Source organism: Corvus moneduloides, chromosome 2, assembly GCF_009650955.1.
Source record: "Corvus moneduloides isolate bCorMon1 chromosome 2, bCorMon1.pri, whole genome shotgun sequence".
Classification (NCBI taxonomy): Eukaryota; Metazoa; Chordata; class Aves; order Passeriformes; family Corvidae; genus Corvus; species Corvus moneduloides.
In genome coordinates, this window is record NC_045477.1 from 35,571,496 (window position 1) to 35,590,209 (window position 18,714).

At 45.5% G+C, this 18,714-nt stretch overlaps 1 protein-coding gene across 1 annotated transcript in view; it reads left to right on the forward strand.

Moving 5' to 3' along the window:
* The window catches only part of RAB30 (RAB30, member RAS oncogene family), a 48,702-nt gene that overhangs the window by 20,670 nt on the left and 9,318 nt on the right, over positions 1 to 18,714 (forward strand). The window contains exons 2-4 of the mRNA XM_032099108.1: positions 10,976 to 11,076; positions 12,463 to 12,546; positions 17,243 to 17,426. Of these exons, the coding sequence (XP_031954999.1) occupies positions 10,984 to 11,076; positions 12,463 to 12,546; positions 17,243 to 17,426 (361 nt within the window). The 5' untranslated portion in view covers positions 10,976 to 10,983. The remainder of the gene's footprint in view (positions 1 to 10,975; positions 11,077 to 12,462; positions 12,547 to 17,242; positions 17,427 to 18,714) is intronic.

Consider the following 18,714-nt stretch of genomic DNA (forward strand, 5'->3'; position numbering starts at 1 on the left):
ATTATAGAGGAAAATATATATATTATATTTTTGGGTGCTATTATCTATAATACAGCTATGTCTATACTGGAAGAGCCCTGGGAGATGGGACCATATTTTTGAACAAAAGCCCCATTCTTTGGGAGATCCTGGGCTGTGTCACAGAGTTGCTGGTCATTGGTGACATCAAAAGGGTGAATATCGGTGCCGCAGAAGCTGCGGTTGTGCCTTCACCTTCTCCCCAAATGCAAATCTCTCTCTGCAGATCTCTGCAATAATTTATTAACCCATGTGGCTGGAGATGGGGAGTAGCTGAGCTGGGTGTGGAGGTGTGCAGAGGTGATTTATCTGGGCTGGAGAGCTGCTGTGACCAATGCCATCTTTTAATATGTGTGTGCATGCACATGCGGTGCTTGGTTTTGTGGGGCCCTGTCTGCTTAGTCCTTAAGGTACTGCTTGCTGCATCAGCTCTAAACAGTAAATCTCAAAGACCCTGGAACACAATTTTTTAAATTATGTTTTCAGATTTTGTACTTTTAGGTAAGCTATTTGAGTAATATCCCTGCAGTGGTAGGAGGCCTGGAGCAGAAAGCTTCTGCTAAAGAGCTGCTTTTTTTGTGTTTAAGGCTTTGTTTTAGTGCCAAATTTTCCCTGTGCAGTTTCTTGAATTGCAGCTGGTCCAAAGCTGAGATGAGGTTTTAACAGCAGTTAGCTGCCCTAGAAGACTAACTGCACATTTGCAGTGGTTTAGGGCAAATAAAAAGTACTGTAACCACCTGAAACTATAAGGGGAACTGAAAACAGGCTACGTGTTAATGTGTGAGCTAAAATGTAACCAAGACATGAAAACTGTTCCTTACCTTCTAAGAGACCTGTGATATCATCATAGAGATCTTACTTGGGAGCCATGATATGAAGTTACTGTTACTGAGATACTCGAGATAGTAAACATACTTCTTTACAAAGTTAAATTCTGTAGCCCAGGCTGTAATATCTAATTCTGCTGCCCCACCCTCGGGTTTTTTTCCCATCTGGCTTGGGTTCCTCCTGCAGATGTCTGGAGCAGGCACGGCTGGAAGCCTTCCCTTTGGAGACATCATCTTAAGCCAGTCCTGAAGCTACACCCAAGTCTCTATTGTTTCTTCTTTCTTCCCTCTCTGAACAATTTGTTTTCCTGAAACATCTGCTGCTCTGGCAGATACCCACAGTTAAAGCTGTACCGCAGTGTTTCTTTGCAGAAATGCAAAGAATACTCCCTGCCAGCTCAGTCACTTGCCAGACAGGATGGCTGATCCCGGCTGAGGGGTTTCCATCAGATGAGGCCATTTTTAGAGGGGAAAACTTCTTAGAGGGCACACACAGGGCTTGTGCTGGTGGTGTAGTTCCATTAGGAAGCTGAAGCATATGTGCTTGTGTGCCACGAGCATGAGTGTTACAGGTAAAATGTGCTTCCCACCTGGAAATAGGAGGTGGTAAATTGAGGGGCAATAATCAGCCTAGGAATAGCTGAGAACTTATCACCCCAAACTTGACTTTAGTGGCAGAGGAGGATTCCAAGCTCATCTTTGGAGGCAAAAGCCTGTAACACTCAACTGTGTTTTATTCCTCCTATCCTATCACTTCATGTTCAAAAATGCTACCACTTCTAGATAGGAATCCTTCCTTTAAAAGGCGTAACAGAGGCAGAAGTTCTTCTGAAGCGCAAACGTGCTGTGGCAAAGTGCTGCCTTTCCTATTGTGGTGGCATGGATGTGATGCACAGCTCACATATGGCTCACACACGATGTTGCATGTGTGCTTGTAAAAAAGGAGCCTCCAGCCGAAACACAGGGTCACTTTTTAATTTCCTCATTTAAGTTGAAAAACAACCACAACAAAGAACCCTTTTCTCTTAACAATCCAACTCTGTAGTAGTAGGCTTGCACTTGAATTAGGGGGCATGCCTGAAAGTTTTGCCTGGGAGTGACAGCCACCTTCTTGAGTCACCAGGAAGAAGCTGCCCCTGTAACCCAAATGCAGATGCCTGACTGAAGGTGGGTTACTTGAACTTTGCAAATTAATGCCCTGATAATTTTTTGTGCTTGTTCCTGGGTAAAGTTCCTTTAAGCAATTGTCTTGAGGGGGCTGCATCACTGCACTTCACACCGTAACAAAATGTATGAGAGGAGCTGTTTAGGGGTTGACCTCCTCTCAATGAAGTGTTATTGTAGAATCCTAGAATGGTTTGGGTTGGAAGGGACCTTAAAGATTAGCTGGTTCCAGCTCCCATGTTATGGGCAGGGAATCTTCCACTAGATCGGATTACTCAAAGTCTCATGCAACCTGGCCATGAACATTTCCAGGGATGATTTTCACAGGTCCCTTCCAACCCAAACTATTGTATGGATCTATGATTTTTATCTTTCTTTTTGCCTCTTCCTCTGCTGCTGGTATTGCTAATTTATTAATATTTCAATTACATATTTATGATATATATAAAATATGTACTATATATTTAAATATATATATATAATGTATTTTGGAATATATTTATATATTTTATATTCAGACTTTAGGTATGATATATCTGTCCTGAGCCAAAAGCGGTTTTTTTAGCTTTTTGATTGCTATTCCAGGATGCTGTTGAGTAGGCACAACCTGGCTTTCACCAGTGGTATGGCATTGGCATGGCATGGCAGAGGAGCATCATGCACAGGGCTGCATGGAGCCCACAGCCCCAAGCTGTGAGGCACCAAGCGCAGCCCAGACCTCAGACACCTGAAAGTGCAATTAGCTGAGGTTTAATTACTTGTTACTTCTAATAGGTTTGATGGAGAAGTGATGTAAATCCCAGTAAATCACAAGCTTACTTAAGCAGAAGTGAAGAGATGGAAATAATGGCTTATTTTTTCAGTTAAAAAGCATTCTTGCTAAATAAAACCTTATTGAACTTTTTTTTATTTTGTTCATACCCCAGTCTCTGACACAATGAAAACAAGAAGGTCAACAGCAGTAAGATATGTCACTGCAGTTAAAACTCAAGAAAATTTTCTTGGGTAGGCTGGCTTATGAAAGTGTGTCTAAGGCTCATATTCATATTTCACAATACGTTTATGATTCTTATGTCACTGCTAAATGGCATAGTTACACTTGTGCTAATTCTGCACTTGCAACCTCATTTGAGTCACGATGTTCCTGTAAATACTTTATTGAAATTCCTTGGTTATGATAGCTTTTCTCATCTATTTTCAAAAATGATGGTGTCAGTCTGTCGAATCTTGCCAGTTTTTTAGCAGGGTCTTGTCACCTAGTTTCAAAACTTCTCCATGTATGATCATGATGCCACTCAAACCCATGCCAGCCCAGCAAACTAATGCATCAGGAGACTTCTTTGCTTTTTATATATTTGACATGCACAAGCCTTTCTTCTAAACTGAGGATTGGTTTCTCCACTGGCTTTGCCTCCTTGCGAGTTGGGTGCTTCGCTGCTTGTAGGTGCACTGTCCCCAGGAACCTCGTGGGAGACACCTGGGGTTCAGCCTGATCCTGCACCTGGTTTCTAAGGACACAAAATCTCATGTAAGTTGCTGATGGGTTCCCCATTTTGGTGGGTCATGTCTTGGTGTGGGAGCTTCATTTCACATAGAGAGCTGGATTTAGTAAGCTTTCCTGGCTTTCCCATGCAAGATATGTTTCAGTTACCTCTTGGCTGTAGCTTAAAAAAATAATTCTGTTGGGGGTTTTTTTTGGTTTTTTTTCCCTTTGGGAAGAGGCTGTTGTTTTTGAGTGGATGAAACAGCATTTTTTGGCTGGATTTCTGGCAATGCAGTTTTTTCCACACTTGGAAGTCAGCCTGTCTGCTGTGCTGGCTGAGTGTGACTGCTTCAACACACAAAAACATGTTGCTTCAGAGCGTACAGCTTGGTGGTCGGATGATGTGCTAAAATGTGGCCAAGACCAAGGGAGTGTTGTTTTGAGCATGCAGTGTTGTCTCCATCTCCAAGCATGTCTTAAAAGGTGTTTATAAAAGCATGTGTTAATATTGCACCAACTTTTTTTGCAGTGAAAACTCAGATTCTGACAGTAAATGGAGTGTCAGGCTGTTCTCATGCTTCTGAAGCTGGTGTGTGTCCTGGGGGTGCTGGTGTGTGGTTTGGTCAGACACTGTTGAGGCATTGTGGCTGTGCATATCAGCAGGATTTTTTTTTAATCCTAAAGAAATTAATTTTCTATTTATCATTTTGTAACTACGGCATGTACCTCATTATTCCTATGCAACACAGAAATCTGAATAGTTTATCTGTGCGAGGAGAATTATCATTGATTAACAGTTCAGTCCTCAGATGTGTTTGATGGAATATAACTTGCTGTCTGCATGTGATATTTAGCACTTCCATGGCCGCTCCCAATGCTGACGTGCACAAATGTCAATGACTCCCCTTTCCCTCCAGGAGGTGAGAAAGTTAGATGAGGACACTGCACCAGGCAAGCTCTGAGTTGCCTGATCTCTCCTGAAGGATCTTTGGTGGTGCTGATCCTCAAGGATGTGTCCAACCCAAACACATCTTTCCACCATCCAACCAAAAAGGATTAATCCTGTGTGCTAATGCCGCTCTTGACACCAGCAGTACCAAAGCCCCCCAGAGGACTTTGCCCAGACGTGGACAGACTGGACACGAAGCCTTTTCCCTATCAGGGGATGTCAGTAATATGTGAAAATCCAAAGATTGCTCCTGAATGTGAGATCTGTAACCTCTAGTGTTAAGCAAAGCAGGCAGATGGAGAGGGCAGTCTGCAGGCAGTTACGTCTGGTGTCCAGCCAGAGGTAAGGCTGGCGCGTCTCATGGTAAGTGTGAGCACCACAGCAGAGCATCCTGTTCTCTGGAGCTCTGGCTCCAGGCTCTTCTTGGGGATGATATTGGTGCTGGATTTACCTGCTTGTTCCATGGTGAAGCAGCTGTAGTTGCTGGTCAGTGGGTTCCTCTGTAGAACTTGCACAAGCTCCTGGAGGCCAACTCATGTGTGAACCATGACCTGAGCAAAGTAGTCCAGTGAGCTGCAAATTTTCCATGGTGGCAAAAGAGGTAAGGGCTGTGTGATCTGTATGGTCATTGATCTAAAGCTTCAGCTTTTCTTTCATTTATAAAAATGTATCTGTGGGATAGAACATACATCTGATACATGACAAGTTGTACCTACTCAACCTGCTTGGTTGCTGTAAGAGAAACATCCTGAGCAAAGCGTTGAGGAGCAGGAATCTCTCCATATAGGGTAGGGCTGAGGTTTTTGTAATAAGCTGGTTTTTTTTCCAGATGCACTTTTTAAAATGTGTCCAGACTTTTCAGTGATCAGGAGCTCATCAGCCAGTGTTGCTGGGCCTGCTGTGCACGGGGAAGCCCCATGCCTTCCTACACTATGTGCATAGTTACTTGATGCCTCCTGGAAGTGTTGGATGGCTTTACTGAGCACTGTTGGGACCTTCTCCGTTCCTTGAAGAGGTATGTTTAGGATTGCCAGAGCACAGGCAACTGGATTTAGCTCACCTGCAATGGCAAGTGTGATGGGAGGAGTTGAGAGATGTCAAGCTCTGCAACCCCAAGTGCCTACAATACATCTTTCTCCTTTGATTTTGGAGAAGACACTCCCGGAGTTTTAATGTTGCACCACACTGAGAGTGTGGATCCCATGCACTTGTGGCTTTGTCACCATCAGCACAGAGGCGTGCATGATCCAGACTTTCTTGGGAATTAAATCCCTCTTAATTTTTCTAGTGTGAATGGAAGTGAAATTTAACCCCGTGGAGATGAGGAGTGAGGAATATGGGCAGGGAAGCAGAGGGAAATCCAGGCTGCTCGAGGGGCATGAGCTGGGCTCATGCTTGCTGAGTGCAGGAGCCTGCTTGGGTTGGCAGGTGCTTTGGAAACTAAAATATTTTATCCTGAGTTACGTAATGCAGCAGCATGTCCAGACCTGAATTCCCTGCGATTTTCTGGCCTGCAAGGAATAATTTTCTGCTTGAAATATTACCCTTAGCTTTGAATTTTGTGGCTCATATGGCGTATGCAGTCAATGTAATATCTATATACATAACTGCTGCTCTTTGAACTTGAGATGTTTGGGTAAATTTGTTTTTGTTTATAGCTGTTGGATGATGAAAGACAGAAAAGACTTGTTTCTTGAGAACTGTATAAATACATCAAAACCTGCCCTGGCCTACTGGTTAGATCCAACAGGTGAAGAGGCTGCAGATCCTTCTGTCTCTAATTGCAGCAGTAGGTTGTAATGGGATTTTGAGGTGGGATAGAGCTGAGGTGCAAGTTATCAGTATTCCTGGCTTGATATGGTATTGGTATTAATCCTTAAATGTGGAGAAACCTTTGCAACTGTGGATAGTTTGGTTTTAGTTCTGTTTTTCATCCAGCTCTTTACTGGGAAAAAACTGGCTGGATGTCTGAGCCCAGTGAGAGGTGGTGAATGGAGTTGCATCCAGCTGGAAGCTGGTCCCAAGTGGTGTTCCCAAGTGCTCAGTTTTGGGGACACTTCTGTTTAATATCTTTATCAATGGTCTGGAGAGAGGATCAAGGGCACCCTCAGTCAGGTGGCAGATCACACCAAGTGGAGTGGGAGTGTTGATCTACTGGATGGCAGGAAGGCTCTGCAGAGGGATCTGGACAGGCTGGATCTGAGGCAAAGCTGGATCTGAACCTCTGTGTGAGGTTCAACAAGGCAAAGTGCTGGGTCCTGCACTTGGATTGCAGCAACCCAGGCAGCACCACAAAGTGGGGGCAGAGTGGTTGCAAAGCTGCCCGGTGGAAAAGGACCGGGGGGTGCTGGTCAACAGCAGCTGAACATGAGCATGGGAAAAGCAGCCCACAGCTTCTGCATTCCTTTTTCAGGTGTCTCTGTGGGAGCAGGAGCTTGTTTGTACAAGCTTGGGTGAGAGAAGGAGAGGTGAAAGCCTCTGGTCCCCGTGCTTTTGGTTTGGGTGGATCTCACCAGTCTTTTGGTTGAATTGGAATTAATAACTGAAGAACACCAAGAGCATTTATTGCACTGTCTTGCCCAAATGGAGAAACACTGAGGTTCTGGAGCATATCCTGAGAAGGGCAACAGAACTGATGAGGGAGCACAAGTCTGATGAGAAGTGGCTGAGGGAGCTGGGGGTGTTTAGCCTGGAGAAAAGGAGGCTCAGGGGGACCTTCTCACTCAACAACTGCCTGAAAGGAGGCTGTAGTGAAGTAGGGGTCAGTCTCTTCTCACATGTGAAAAGCAGTAGGATGAGAGGAAGCATGAAGTTGCATCGGGGAGAATTAGATTGGGTATTAGAAAAAATTTCCTCATAGAAGGGTGCTGAAGCACTGGAACGGGCTGCCCAGGGAAGTAGTGGAGGCACTGTTCCTGGAAGTGTTTGGAAAACATGTAGATGTGTCAGGGAAATGCTGTAGTGGTGGACTTGGCAGTGCTGAACTTGATGATCTTAGAGATCTTTTCCAACCTTAATGATTCTTTGAATCTGTGAAAACTAGCTAAGTCTAAAACATGTCCAGCTGTCCTTCAGTTGCATTCCCACTGACAGACCACCTCTCCAGGTGGTCACCCTGCTTCAATTTATCCCTCTTGTTCTGTCCAGAGTCACCATGTGTGGGGTTGCATGATGGAGTGAAGCAGAGCAGTGACACAAATGAAATAAAACCCCGCAAAACGGATCCCTTGTGAGGCTGGCAGGAACAGCCCATGGAGGCTGGTTGGGATGCCAGCTGCATAAACTGCCTTGGGGAAAAACAGCTGTGAAACCAAATTTTCTGCCCTGCTGCCAGCCTTGGGCTCTACTCCTGCTTCATCTCATGACAGGGCATGTCTCTGTGCTGCAGTGTTTGTGATTGAAGTTAATGTGGTGAGGGGTGGCTGAGGCGTGGACTGGCATCCCATCCCCTGCCCTCACTGCAGGGTCTTGTCTCCTCCAGAGGGTGGGACAGGCAGCTGCATCCTGAACAGTTTAAATCACTGCAGGGATGTGAGGCAGAGCCCTGCACCTGCAAACACAAGAAAAGAGAGGGGAAGAAAAAACACAAACCCACACCAAAAAAACCCAAGAAAACAAAAACAAATAGAAAAGTTGTGCTCTGCATTTGTTTTGGGTTTTTCTTTTTAAGCATATAATCAGTGTGCTGTATTGCTGAGATGCACATTCCCCAGCTGTGGCCAGTGGGGTAGAGGTTGAGACACATCTTCTCTGGGGAGAGGGGAGGGGAATGTGAGCCTGAGTCAGCAGCAAAGGTCACTTGGCTGCAAGGCTGGGCGTGTGGCCGAGGCTGTGCCTGTGTGTCCAGCATCAGTGCTGGGGTGGTGTGTGTGCACTCAGAGGGAGAAACACCAGCTGGGGTGGCAGGGCAGCGATGGTCAGCTTCACCTGCCCACTCTGCCCCACAAAGCACTTAGCACTCTTCTGTGCTGCTTCCTTTGCTTGCTCCCTTCCCATGCCCTGACTGCTTGTATCTCATCATTGCATGGTTTGTTTTATGGTCTTGGCTCATCTTTCAGTTCCCATTTGGGGTCATTATCACATGTGATTAGTCCTAGAGCCTAATGAACGGGATCAGACATAACTCTAGGGTATGTCTGAGCCATTTAGCATTTCTGACCTCTAAGATCTGCAGAGAAAGTTTATTTTTAAGCTTCCTAAGAAGATAAATTTGAATTTTGGATTGTTTAGGGTTCAAGTAATGGAACTGATATCTCTCCAGGGGGAGCATACCCTCTGGCATATGAAGAATCCTAGGAATAATTATGCGGTGCTGCGTGAGTATCATTAGCCTTGAAATAGTTTTTAGTGGATGATCACATTTTTCTTCATGGAAGAAGCTAGTGTGAAACCTTGTATTAACATTTAGTCTTCATTTAAGAGCACTGTCAACATGTGTTTAATATGCTGTTGTTATCCATTCCCACTCTGGGAAAGCCAGACACAGAGATAAGAAATTATTACACAAAATAAGAACCCCAGAAAATAAAACACTGTGCTTTTTTTTTTGGCTATCCTTTAAGGTCCCACTCTTTCACTCTGCTGAGAGGAAGGATCTGCAAGGACATGTGTGTTGGAGCAAGGTGAAGTCAGAGCATCCTCAGGACACCTCCAGCTGCTACTGCTTGGTGGCACTTTGCTGCACTGTGTCCCTGACCTGGTGAAGTGACACGTCTATGCAGTGACTCAGCCGTATTTCTACTAATCACCTGCTGATGTGATGCAGCTCATTAGTCACTAACTGGTGTGGTTACCCTTTTTTCAGGCTGTTGGAAAGGCCAAGGGCCACATAGATATGAAGCAGCTGAGTCAGTCTTCTACCTCTTTTGCCCTCAGATCCACCAGACTCTTGGTGGTGCTTGGAGAGCTGTTTCAATGTGCCCTGCCAGGCAGAAACAGACTGTCTCAGCTTTATCTTGTGTTCTCTGGTTGCTTGACTATAAGCCTATCACAGCTGTTTGGTGGGACTGTAGCTGGAGCCTTCTGGTGTGTGTTGTAGTGAACCCTCCAAAGGAAGGACCTCTGAAGGCACTGGGAGACAGCACCCTGGCTTTAGACTGAGCGTGAGAAGCTGGTTTTACCCAGGCTGCATTTGCTCCCTTCATCAGCTCTGTAAAAATCCTCTAAGTTATCTGGGGATTTACTGAGGATAGGACTTTCATAATACATTTTTTCCCCCCATTCCCCACCTATCTGCCCCATACTTCTGCTGCACTTACCATCTTTGACTCTATCACCTCACTCTTTACCTAGTCTATAGGTACTGGTGGGTTAGGTACTGATGTTTTGGTTTTGCCTTACATGGTATCCAAACTGATGGCATGTAAATCTGTCTCTTTTCTGATCTCTTGAGGACAGGTCTTTGGTGCCATGCGTAATAGCTGGATCCTCCTGGATGTAGCTGGGTTTGGACACTGCCCTTCTGCTCCCTTGTCTCTGAGGTTTTCTTTCTGCCTAAAGTCTCCAGCTGAATCTCTTCTGGCTGTTGTTGCTTTCCTGGAAGGTTACAGACCCCTTCTCTGGCACAGTGTTGGCAGCACCCTTGGGAGCACTGGAGATGGAAGCGTGGATGCTCATCCCTCATGACTTGCTCAGCTGCAGCAAACTCTGCATTTGTCTTTTTGGTCCTCCCTGTGCTGTGAGTGGTGTAGGAAGCTGTGTGGGTCTTCCCCCATGCAGGCAACCCTGCCCATCTCCTGTGACATTGCTGAAATATCAGTCTCTGCATCCTGCCAAGGAGCTTGGATTTGGGCATGGAGTATGCTGGATAGTTCCTAAGCGCCTCTCTGTTCACTTCCCATTTGAGAAATCTAAATATTCCTCACAAAACTAAAGAAAATTATCATAGTGTAATATTTCTATTAGTGTCCATTATTTCTTCTCTTCTAAAAACCTCTTGTACTTCAGCTAAACTGTTGCCCCACTTTTCATACACTTTTAGCACATGAACTCTTTCTGTTTTTAAGGCAAACACTGCTGCTTTTGCTTAAAAATGAAGTCCCTTACCTGTTCTGCCCTCATGTGTGCCCAATCCCTGCTCTGTGTGCACCCAGTGTGCTCCTGGAGGAGCTCATGGTGAGGTTTGGGATATTTCCCTAACAGGAGTAAATTACATGATCCTCAGAAAGTGTGACAAAGTCCGTGCTGTCCTTTGGAGCTGGTGTAGTTAAAAGCAAAACAAACATTTGGGAACATCTGGGAATCACTGTCTCAGGTTTGTGGAGCACTGCTTGGAAAGCTGACAACCAGCATCTCTAATTTGTTGGCAGCCAGGTGAGAACCAAAATGGGGCCAAGGTTTCACTGCAGCTGACTTTGACTATGTGGATGCCCCAGCTCAGAGTGAAAAGTGCTCTTCTCCCTTATCTGAGGAGCCATGTGTGTGCCAAGAGACCTTTGTTCTGAATATTTGGAGTAATAAAGTTCAGCAGGGATAAAAGGGCATGTCCCCACTGACTTGGTTCACACAGTGGTATGCTCTCTGTCTCTCTTGCAGCTGCGTAAATGAGTATGGAAGATTATGATTTCCTCTTCAAAATTGTTTTAATCGGCAACGCCGGTGTGGGGAAGACCTGCTTAGTCCGTCGCTTCACTCAGGTAAGGTTGGCCACCTCTTGGGTTGTGGAATGTTGGGATGGGGACAGCACAGGGATGGGAGCATGGAGCCTGTGGCTCTGCACTGAGAGCTCTGCCAGCATCGCAGGTCCGAAGCATTTTGTTGTTCACACCCTTGGTGCATTCATCACATACAGCGACATACTGGCACAAGCAGCACTTCTGTGTCTAATGCTGCACCTGGCCCTGTTCTGGATTTTTGTGTTGGAGAAAGCTCATTCGTCTCTGAAGGTGGAAAGTCCCCTCTGAAAGCCACTGGGACAACTCTTCCTATTTTGGTGGTGTTCTGGACCAGTACAATGGACCAACAAATTGCCTGGTCTCCCCAGCCTTTGCTGCACAGAGTTCTCCCTTTACTTGCCATTAGTAAATAGATAATCTGGGTCCTGAGCTGTCAGTCCAATGTCTTTTTTTTGTGGCAGAATAGCAGGGAAAAGACCATGCTTCTGTGATCTAGGGGAAGGGAAGGCTTTACGTGATGCATCATAAAGCACAAGTTGCAGGGTTTTGGTTGCACTCTCCACTAGGATTTGTCAGCAATTTTCTCCTTCACTGTTAATTTTAGTTTTAAAGCTATAGTGATTTTAGATGCTCTCCAAAAACATGTGGCAGTCAGTGGCACTAAAGCTAGTCAAACCCAAAAGGTTAACAGCAAAAATCTTTGGCCACTTCTGCTGCTTATTTGGTAGCACAGCTGCTGTAGGGGGTAGATGTGCCCCAAAATCAGCATGCCTTGGTAGACCAGAAATCAAAAACTCCAACTCTCATTTCGTTTGCTGCTGCTCCTTTCTGATGGTGCTGCAATCAAATACCACCAGCATTGTGCTGTCCCTTGCCATGACTGTGGCATTGGTGATGGCTTGCTCTGTGCTTCACTCCTGAGATGCTGTGCAGAGATTGACCCTGTTGTTGAGAGCTGCCAGAAATGCCTGTCGGTGCCATGGGGTGCTGTGGAGGTTGCAAAAGGTTGCAAATGCATCTCATCCCACACAGATGTTCACACGTCTTTCAGTGCATTGGGAAGTAGGATGGAAGGTCCTCACCCTTCCCCTGCCTCTTCCAACTGCACAGAAGTAGAAGGGCTTTTCCTCTCTCTTTTTTCCTTCTTTTCCTGTGTTCTTACCTCTGAAGTCAATGACTTGCTGCATAACTAGGGGTGTATTAGGCAGGGAAAACACAACAGGGTTGAATTTATGGTAACCTTCATGCTGGGGAAATGTCACACTCTAAATGTGATGGAAATAAGTGTCATGGGAAGGGGACAACGGATGAATAGTTTTGAAGATGGAAAAGGGTGAGGATTGATACCCAGTGAGAGTTTTGTCTTGCTGTAGACGTAAGTTTAATCAAACTCTTGTTTTCTTCCAGGGGCTTTTCCCACCAGGGCAAGGAGCCACGATTGGGGTTGACTTTATGATTAAAACTGTGGAGATAAACGGTGAAAAAGTAAAGGTAGGAGCCTGATGACTTTAAGTGTAAATTCATGTGGCAGTACTAGAGGTGAGGTTTCTTGCTGCAGCCTTTCCACTGCTGGAAGACACTCAAGGAAGTGCAGAACTGTCTGCCGTGGCTTAGGCAATGCAGGGTCTAACAATCTGTATGCCCCTCTCCACCATTACCATCAGGATTGTAACAGTGAACCTACTGGAGGGGAGAAAATGGAACAGGGAGATCTTGCAAAGCTCTTGTCCTTGCTTAGGACACGGTAAGGTCATGCCTGGCTGGAGGTGAGGAAGCCCGAAGTGTTTCAGTGCAGCATCTGCTCACTGTGTTTCTGGTAGGCAGAAACTGGGCTGTGCTTGAGGAAAGTCTTCTCCTGTGAGCTCCAAGATGGCCATTGGGGAGGACAGGCTTCTTGTATGGTTCTGCACAACAAAGGCTCATCTTCCACTTCTGCCAAGTTATGGATTTGGGAGAAGCAGAGATGATTACAGTACTTGTATTTCAGCCAACAGGTTGAGCTGCAAAGGGCAAAGTTCTCCATATTTTTAACTCTTTCACCCTCTAAAATAGGGTGGTTGCAATCAAACCACTGCTGGGAAACTGTCCTTGTCTGGAGCTAATTCCCAAACTGAGCCTGAGCATCACTTGGCAGAGGACTACTTTGCCTGGGCCAAAACACACTGGGGACCAATCTCATGCTTTAATGGGATCCATGGTTGGGTTCCAGAGCTCAGAAGTGTTGGCTGCTACCACTTTGCTCATTAGAAGAGGTTTCACTTGAACTACTGTGGTGTCTGAGATGAGAGAAGAGTATGGTTGTTTGAGCCTCTAATATCAAGGTGTCCACGGTCCCTGAGCTGCTCCTGGATTTACTCTGCCTGCATGAAATTCAGGGGTATCAAAGTGAAAACCAGCAGTTTTCCCCTTGCTGCCTATATCAAACCCAATGTGAGAGTGGCACCAGTGTGACAGTGGCTGGGTGTGCCATTGAGACCTGTTTTTTAGGCTTGTGTAAGTAATGGGATGGAAACAGTGCCCTTGGGCAGTTTTTCAGCCTTGGTTTTTTTTTAACCTGTAACACAGCACCACAGAGGGTTTTTAAGAAGAAAATGGGGTGTTGTGTTGCTAAGTTTAGGACATATTTTAAGAGCCATGGTCACATCAGCAGGCTGCCACTCTGCTGAATGAGGAGCTTACAAACCTATGGGAAGTGGTGGTGTGTCACCAGGAGACCTTCCCACCTGAGGAGGTGAAGGACAAGATGTAGAAATCCCTCACTGGGTAAAGACCAAGTTGATACTCAGCACATGGCTGTGCAGGTGGGTCAGAGCAGCAGGCAGGGAAGCAGTGAGGATCACGTGTAGCCCCTGCAGTGCTGGTGCTCAGCTTGGTGGTTGTGATTAGCAGGGCTGGCCAGGACATGAATGCTGCTTGTCCCAAGCTCATAGATAGCAGAGATGTTTCTCTCAGCCAAACCCAGTTCCAGTGAAGCAACTCAGAGGATCTGAGCTGGTAAATGGCTTAATCACTGCACTGGAGGTGGAATTCATTCTTTTCCCTTATATACATAGTTTAAACCAGCAGTCTCAAGACTGTCTTGATCATTAGAGGCAGAAAAGAAGTCCTGGAGGACATGAATCCCATCTACTTCAGGTATCTCTCCTTTTCAAGCATCTGGCTGGAGCCTTAAGAACATCACTTGTACATGAGGTCTGGGGTTTGTACTGGTGAACTTGCCCTAAGGATTTGTCTGTGTTTGAAGTGTTGCTCCTGTGATATAATCCTGTTTTAAGACTAATTTGGACTGAGGGTGCAGAGTTCCTCAGAGAGTATTGGCAGTAGTTGTGCCAGTGTGGGCTGTCCCAGGGGCATGGATGAAAAGCTACATGAAAAGTCCCTGCTGCCCTGCAGATGTCTGATGAATGCACAAGTGTCCTCTCTGAATCACCTTGGGGCAGGATTGTGTGTCACAGAGCCTCAGCAAGTGCTAGCTGGTGTATCAGCTATAGTTCGCATGGCAAATACTGGGTTCCTAAAGTCCCTGTCCTGCCTCTGCCAGTGCTGTAAATTGGAGTTGCTGGAGCTCAGTTTCAGTGACCAAGACTTAATAGGAGCTTAGTATGATACATCTGGGCACTGGAATGAGCCTTCTGGCGTCTGGAAGGCAAACAGATTTCTTTCAGTGGTCTTGTAGCTGAAACTTTTTGAGTAAGCAGTGCTTGTGAGAATAAACATTTAATGAGAGGGAAAAGCAGAAAGAAGTCAGAGAGCAGAGCTGCTCTGGCTGTCAGCTCATTTAGCACTGCCCAAGCCATGACTCTTGCCTCTGTTCTGGGCAGCCTCCCCTGCATGTCTGCTGAGATCCAGAATGAGGGAGCAGAGCTGTTTACCAAAAAAGTTTTCAGACTTGAAAATAAATTATGGATTTCTGGGGAAAAGTACTTTCCAGCTTTCAAAACAGCATTATACAGTCAGTGGAGAGGAACTTCCTAGTATGAAAGCTGTGTGCCAGCTCCTCCAGATATGAGCAGCTACCAAAGCTGACTGCCCAATGAGCTGAGAGAGCACTGTGCAGTTGTGGGGGATTTTGATCTGCCTGGCTTCTTCTAATAAACTCCAAGAATGTGCACAGCACTTGTACCAAGAGGGCCCACAAATTGAAGCAAAGCAGATAGCAGTTACTGTGCTGGTCAAAGCTAAGCACCATCAGTGTGGCAAGCAGAGGGCTGTGCTATATGGACCAGTGATCTCATTAGTGGAAAGTTAAATGTGTGTGCAAGTGTTGGGAGGGCAGGAAGCATCGGCTGACACCAAGAAAAATAAACATCTAGATTTTCTTCAGTCTGAGTCAGACACTGTCTTTGCTTATTCTAGGGAAAAAATACTGTACAAATAAAATAAGTGCTGTGAAATATTTTATTTGATGGAAATGACCAGTGAGGGAAAGTGTGAGATGGGTATTTTGTGTGCAGGAAGAGTTTATCAGTGACTGTAAGACTGGGGGCTCTTCCCTGTCTTCTGCACCCAGCTCACAGGTGGACTCATGTCTCCTTTCCCCAGCACAATCTCTTCTGCTTTCAATGTCTTAGGTTAAAGCAATGGAAGAACACATTCACATCAAATTTTTATCAATTTAGAGGTCATGTCAGTAAAGGCAGAGCATATATAGGCTGGAGTTAGCCAGTAGACAGTGATTAAATGTTTTTCCCGGGAAACAGCTGAGTAACAACAGAATTATCTGTATCTTTCCATCTGCCAGAGTTTGGAGGCTGGTTTGTTTTAAGGAGGACTCATTCATTATCTGGTTTTCATGTGCAAGTAATTTCACTTACGGTTTTGTGTGTCACTTTACAGATACCAGATTCAGCCATTTAAGTACAACTATGCCAAGAGATTAAAAGCACAAAGGTGCCCAGGAGCTGTGAGCCAGCCACAATTACTTTCTCTGCAAAAAAAAAGTGGGCTTTTTTTTCAAAATTATACCCCACATCTAAAAGCTGCTACTGAGAGCTCTCGTTTCAAACTAACATATTTATGATGATTGGCTGGCATAGCTCAGCTTTGGAACTGGGCAAGAATAAGTTTTTCTCTGTACAGGCTGCTGAATATATGGAAAAAATCTTAAATACTTTACCTTTTTCTTCCCAAAGTACATAGGATTTTGGCTAGAAATCATCCTTCCACATATTTAATTCCAGGGAGAGGTGCTTTAAAAAAATAAAAGCTGAAGCAGAGAAATAATCTTTTATCTTGAAATTATGTTAATCATGGGTGTTTGTTTCTTGGACTTTCTTTTTGAAGAATTGAGGTTTTGGTGACCCACCAAAAACTATCAGATGGTTAAAATATAAAACCAGTATAAGTCTAGTTTGTATTGGGAAATATATGTTGTCTTTGTGGATCCAGAGGGTTTGGCAAAAATTCATGAGTTCTTTGATGGTGGTGAGACACAGGAACAGGCTGTCCAGAGAAGCTGTGGATGCCCCATCCCTGGAAGTGTTCAAGGCCAGGCTGGATGAGGCTTTGAACAACCTGGTCTAGTGGAAGGTGTTCTGCCCATGGCTGGGGGGCTGGAACCCAAGCCATTTTAGGATTCTTTGATGTAGTTAAGGACATGTCAGCCAATTCTACATGTTGGGAAGGCAAACAGTGAGCAGCTGGATGAGATGGCTGAAGCTGTAGAGAGGAAATGTGTTACCAACCTTAGATAAGCCTTCAGCTGAGCTCCTTGTTCAGTCCTGTGCTTTCCACCCATCACTGCATTGTCTCTGGATAACTGTAACCAGATCTGTGGGCTAGAGGAGAGGCATTCCTATTCCTTCTTGGGAATGGAAGCTGCTGTTGTTGGACTTCAGGGGTGGGAGAAGTGACTTTCTCCCTCTAGCCCCTCCAGGCTGGCAGTTCTGCCCTCTGCAGAGGGAGATGCTAGAAGTTGCATGGAAGCTGACAGACCTGCAGCATCCAGGGCTGTCGGCCTCAGTGCCAGCTGACTTTGTGCCTTGCATTTCAATCCACAAGTGCAGGAACAGAAACAAATAATGCTGGGGGAAGGGAAGCTGAAGGGAGAAGAGCTAAGTGCTTTCCCAGGATTGGTTTTGCCCTGAAGGGGATTTTTTTTAGGTCAAAATGGTGCTGCTATCAAATAAAAAAAATGTAATTAACTTTTTCTTTTGCCTTTTGCTGCCCTTCCTTGCCATGGCAAAAGCTGCAGATCTGGGACACGGCAGGCCAGGAGCGGTTCCGGTCCATCACGCAGAGTTACTATCGCAGCGCCAACGCGCTCATCCTGACCTATGACATCACCTGCGAGGAGTCCTTCCGCTGCCTGCCCGAGTGGCTGCGGGAAATCGAGCAGTATGCCAGCAACAAGGTCATCACCGTGCTCGTGGGTAAGCACCACGGCCCCTCACCACCAGGAGGTGTGCGAGGGGGCGAGCTGTGCGTGCCTGGCGTGGGGGGCATGTTGAGATGTTAGCAGGAGGAAGACCTGGCATCTCTGTCCCCTGGTGGTGCATGGTGCTTGGACTGGTGTGCTGGATCTTGTTGCCAACCGGTTGTAACTGCAGTGGGCACAGTGTGCGGCCTTGAACCCAGTGCTTGGAGCGTTCCTTCTGTAAATAACCCCAGGATGCTGATAGTGGTGTTCAGGATGCCATGGCCACTTCTTAAAATGTGGTCCTGTTCTGGGTCTAAGGCTACTGCCTGCAGAGGGGGATGGGACCACCAGTTGGTCCCATAAAGGACTGAAGTGTAGATGGTGCAGCTATCACTGAGCTAAGAATAGAGCAGTTCCCCTTGTGACTCCAGGATCAGATCTCTACAAATATGTGAGGATCTGCTCGAGCTGGTGATGTCTGCAGGTTGCTATAGCCCATAGGTATGGAACAACCAGTCTTGGCTTAAGTGGTAAGGATCTGTGAACCACATCAGGACGCGATGGTTGTGTGGATCATAGCATTCATAGGTGGGGCAGAGCTGGAAAACTGGATGTTCTTGCATGGGTTTTAGGGAAACTAAAAATAAATAACTGAATGTTATATTAATCTATAGAGCTTCAACTCAAGGCAAAACAGACCTCAGGCCATCTGTCTGCTACAAGCAAGGGGAAGGTTATTTTGCCTACCAGTGCTTTTCCATGCTCTGCTTTCAGCATCTGATAGTTGGGACTTGGCTTTTAAAGGTCCAAGAATATATAAAGAACAGTGGAAAAATAACTTGGGGAAAGCTAAGAAGTTTCCTGCTACAGTGTGACCTTTAATAGTTTGCTATTTAAATGAAAAAATCTAGGTCATTGTAAGAAGTGTCTAAAAGTGTATTTAAAAAAAAAATCTTTTGAGTTTTATATGCCCCAGTGCTACTTCAAGTGAGCTGTTGGTTTTATAGAGCTTCCATACAAGAAACTCATACTCCTTGAGTATGGCCTGGGTACAAATGATTAATACAAATTAGTACAAATAATTAATAAGTGACTAACAAATGTATATTAAAATTTTCAGTGAACATTAAGCTAATTGCTAGCATCTACAGCACAACATATAAATCATATTTTAGTCATAACGCACACTTCGAAGATGGTGACACCCATAAATCACTTCTGTTGAGTGATAGTCTGTTTAGAAGGGTAACTTCAGTGCATGCAGTGGGTCCAAGACACTGCTTTACTGGGAAAGAAAGACA